At 30.4% G+C, this 4,462-nt stretch overlaps 1 protein-coding gene across 1 annotated transcript; it reads right to left on the bottom strand.

The window, feature by feature from the left end:
* Positions 1-32: 32 nt before the first annotated feature.
* LOC117118498 (titin-like) lies at positions 33-3,980 on the bottom strand. Its single transcript, XM_033263098.1, has 3 exons — positions 3,889-3,980; positions 2,779-3,048; positions 33-331 (listed from the first exon to the last, which is right to left on the bottom strand). The coding sequence occupies exons 1-3, from the start codon at positions 3,905-3,907 to the stop codon at positions 33-35; spliced, it is 588 nt and encodes a 195-aa protein (XP_033118989.1). The 5' UTR covers positions 3,908-3,980.
* Between the last annotated feature and the right edge of the window lie 482 nt (positions 3,981-4,462).

The raw sequence follows: 4,462 nt of genomic DNA on the forward strand, positions 1-4,462 counted from the left end.
CAGATATTAATTACTGAAAAAAAAAAAAGTTACTAACTTCGGTCGTATAATTCTGTTTCTTTCAGCAGTGTTTCATATATGATTATTTTTCCATCTTTATGTTGAACTTCGCACCGATATGTTCCAACATCTTCTAATGAAAATTTAAGGATTTTCATCATGCACCCTTCATAATTTGTAGTTATTTGAAAACGTAAATCATCAGAAATACTATCGTATGTTTCATCCTCAGCCTGCTTTTTCCAAATAGGATTTGACGATGGAGGTCCACAATCACATTTCAACTCAACATCATTACCAAGTTTTGCTTCTACACTTTTAAATATTACAACTAAGAGAAAGAAGCAAAACAAAATTTAAAATAGTGACTTTGTTAGGTCGAGAATCATAACCATTAGTACCCTAGTAGCCAGACCAGGTTTTGTATGCACTCTAAGGTCTAGAGAATTTGACTTCAGAAATTGGTTTAGGGTGGTCCAAGAATAATATTTGGCTTGGTAACACATTTTCAAAATGTGGCAAAAGATCAAAACGGTCAGGGTCAAATGTCATAGCTATAGGGTTGTCATATCTCCACAACCACTTGTGGTAGAGAGTTAATTTTGGTGCCTATTTATTCAGAACATTTATATTTTTATTTCCTCTAATAGAATTTTGCTAAAACATTACCGGAAATGCATTTTCTAACCTTTGACACGTTTCAAGTCATAACAATAGGGTCATTATATCTCCGCAACCACTGGTGGTAGACTCTAATTATAACAACCCTATAGCTATGACGTTTGACCCTGACCTTCTAACGTTTCGCCACATTTTGAAAATGTGTTACCAATGATTTTGGACCACCCTAAAATTTCTAAAGTCAAATTCTCTGGACATCAAAGTGCATACAAAACTGGCCACTAGGGTATAGACCACAGAGGCTTCATGGTTGAAAAGATTAAAATACTAGATATTTCTAGCCTTATGTACGGATAGAAATATATGGTAGTATAAATCAACAATACCAAACATATTTTTCCATTAATAAAAATGCTCATAACATTGGCCTTTTATCAATTTTGCAAATATATTTAAAAAAAAAAACATAATCACACTCATAAAATATATGAAAGATTGTTTCAACTGCACTGCTGCAGAAAGTGCATACATTGCCATGAACTTTACGAATTCTAAAAAGAAATTCGTTGTTTACAAATATTCAGTGAGTTGTTCGATATTTTAAACAGACCACTACAAGGTATTACATTGACTATTGACCAATCCTTCGCAAATTATGACAGTATTTATATCGGTTTGCCATTTTGTTTTATAGTTATCACAAACATAATTTTGTATATTCTAGAATGTCCATTGATGTTCCTAAGAAAAACATACAGATTAAAGACATGCTCTGTATCCTATCTATTTTTTTTGCATTACAATAAGTCATGATGCTTATTTATTGCTTCGTTTATTTGCTTATTATAGATTCATTTATCAGCCCACGTTTTTTATTTAAAAATGATGTATGTTGTACTTGAACCATACACTGTTTTCACAGGCATGTGGTTTTAGTAACTCCCTGCTACTATTAAACTAACTAGTGCTACAACTGTAGTTTAGGCCCACACTACTCTAACCTAGCTTATACGTGCTTGCCTATCACGCACAGTATTAACACAGACAGCACACTCGTCACTAAAAACTGAACTTCATACAGTACATCATGGAAAATTGTTTGACGTAGCAGGACGTTGCTGAAATATTACTGAGGGCAATCTATGATGGGTAGGCTAGGTCTACACTTCAAACCTGCGCTTAATTGGAGGAAGTAGTTTTAGGGCAAATATAAACTTAAAAGCTCGTTGTATTTTATTTTAGATTTATCTTATTTGTTAATTATTTTGTGATGTTGTATTTTGCTTTGTAATTGTTAATGAACGCACTATCAATCTGATGGGTGCCGCTGATCTAAAATGTTTTAATAAAATTCAGTTAGTAGTAACGTGTGTGCTGTCATGTTACTGTGTATGAAAGGCAAGCACATATACTTAAATATACAAATTTAAAAATCTTTATGTGAGATTAAAATCTTAATTTTTTACTTCATGATAGTACATCTTTGGACTGTTTCCTATGTAAAAGAGTCTTAATTCTAAAAATGTATTTTGATAAAAAAAAAAAAGGTATCTTTGAAAAAATACACTGATTGTCAGGAGCAAAATATATTTTCATACTTACTTTTTATCTAGCAATTATAATTTGAATAATAAAAAATTTCCCGTCACAAATAACTTTATATTTTCATATTTCAATTTTGCTAGTAATTAATTAAGGATTTTCTCATTCCCATACACATGTACACTCGTTTTACAGCATTGAAACATTTTGTATTTTTGCACTTTATAAATTAAAATATGTACAAATGTGCATTTGAATATACTTACGTGTATATGTATATACATAAGTACATGTCTATGTACATACGTACGTATATACATATACACACACACACACACACACATATATATATATATACTATACATACACACACACATATATATATATGTGTATGTATATGTATGTATACATACATATATACATATATACATATATATATATATGTATATATGTATGTATACCAAACCAGCCAAAAGTCGCATACTTGTTTTTTAGCTGTTCTTAATAAATTTTCAAAGTTGGTCGCCGGACCTTGGCATTTATTCTATAGAATTGTTCCTAAAAATGAACATAAAATCAATAACAACCCACCAAGGAATTATTAGTGTATTTTACCTTTAAGTGTTATTTTATGTATGGTTTTTTCCCCATCTTCATAAAAAATGCACTGATACTTTCCAGAATCTTTTGATGTAATCTTTCGGATTTTCATCACGGACCCTTTATTATCTTTACTTATTTCAAAACGTGAATCATTATTAATACGATTATATGTTCCGTTCTGATCACGTTTTTCCCAAATAGGTTGTGATTCTGATTGGAGTCGTATACATGGGCATTTCAACTCAGCATCTTTATCAACTTCTGCTTCTACAGTCTCTTCACCTAAGAGAAGGAAACAAACAATATTATTTTTTTCTATAAGACAGTTACATTAATTGTAAGGGAAATTGGTATCATAAAAATCAATAGATATGATATAACACAACAATACAATAAAACATTTATTTTGTATTTGCGGTAATGGAACATTTCCTCCAAAAAAATTCCAGGAAACTTTGTTACCAAAAACAAATCATGTTCTTATTTTCAAGGCCATCAAATGTTTTAATTCGTTCAATACTGGCAAACAAGCTAAACAAATGTATTTTTGTTTTCTTATTTTCTTATTCATCCATAAAAATGCTAATTTTACTTCAAAAAAATTGCAAAAATTTGCAGATTTCTTCAACATTTCCAGGAAAACATTTATTATCAAAACACATTTTTTCATGGCAAAAAACTTGATTTATAAAAATATAAATTTCTTATTTTCCAGGCCATCAATTGTTTTAATTAAATATAAATTAAAAAGTGACAATAATGGATCACTAACTTTTTATACTTTTTGAATAAAAATACACTTAATTTTACTTTTAAAAACCGAAAGGTCCACTGATTAATTTAGGACAATATAATACATACTCCAACTATTTAAATGCACGTCATTGTGTTTGGATTCAATAATTTGACATTAATTATGTCGTCATCATTCCTGATAATACGAGAATGTATTACACTATTTTACTCTTAAAAATCCTTAAATCTGTTAGTATTTTAAAGATATTCGATAATATTAATAATGAGGGTCATAATAAATATTTTTCTACAGAAATTGTAATATTACGATTTAAAAACTTTATATATTAAGTACTAATAATACAGTACGAAACAAATGTGACTTACCAACTTTAGGTTTTGACATTCTTTTTGGTTTCTTATCTGTAATATATATATATATATATGTATATAAATATATAAATACATCATTTTTCACAGAACTATTATAACTACATAAGGTCTCTTTAATCATCAATTTTCTTAAAAACTCATCAAAACATGCGATGTGTGTGTTATAAGAGTATGCTGCATTCCAAGGTGCCCAAAAAAAACTTTAAAACAAAATACCAATAACGTTATCTTTTCAACACAAAAAAAAAAAAAAAAAGATACAAAAATGTTGGTCTCTCGATTTTGTTTCAGAGCATGTCCACTAGCTCGCCATGAACCTCATTTACCCAGGCCCAGTTAAAAAGCTCTTATAAAGAGTAAGAAATGCATCTGTAGAAGCATAGCCAGCTACACTCCAAATGTAATCAAGCATACGCTTAGCCTTAGAGACAACAGAATGGGCATGGTCATCGCATGGGCGGCGGAACCGGGGGGCCGGGGGGGGGGGCCCGGGCCCCCCACTTTTTGGCGAAAAATATATAATGTCTGGAGAACTTTGTATGATCGGAAATGCAAAAAAAGAAGGAGG

This window comes from Anneissia japonica, unplaced genomic scaffold (genome assembly GCF_011630105.1).
Source record: "Anneissia japonica isolate Jap-2015-1 unplaced genomic scaffold, ASM1163010v1 scaffold287869_len1821871_cov162, whole genome shotgun sequence".
Classification (NCBI taxonomy): domain Eukaryota; kingdom Metazoa; phylum Echinodermata; class Crinoidea; order Comatulida; family Comatulidae; genus Anneissia; species Anneissia japonica.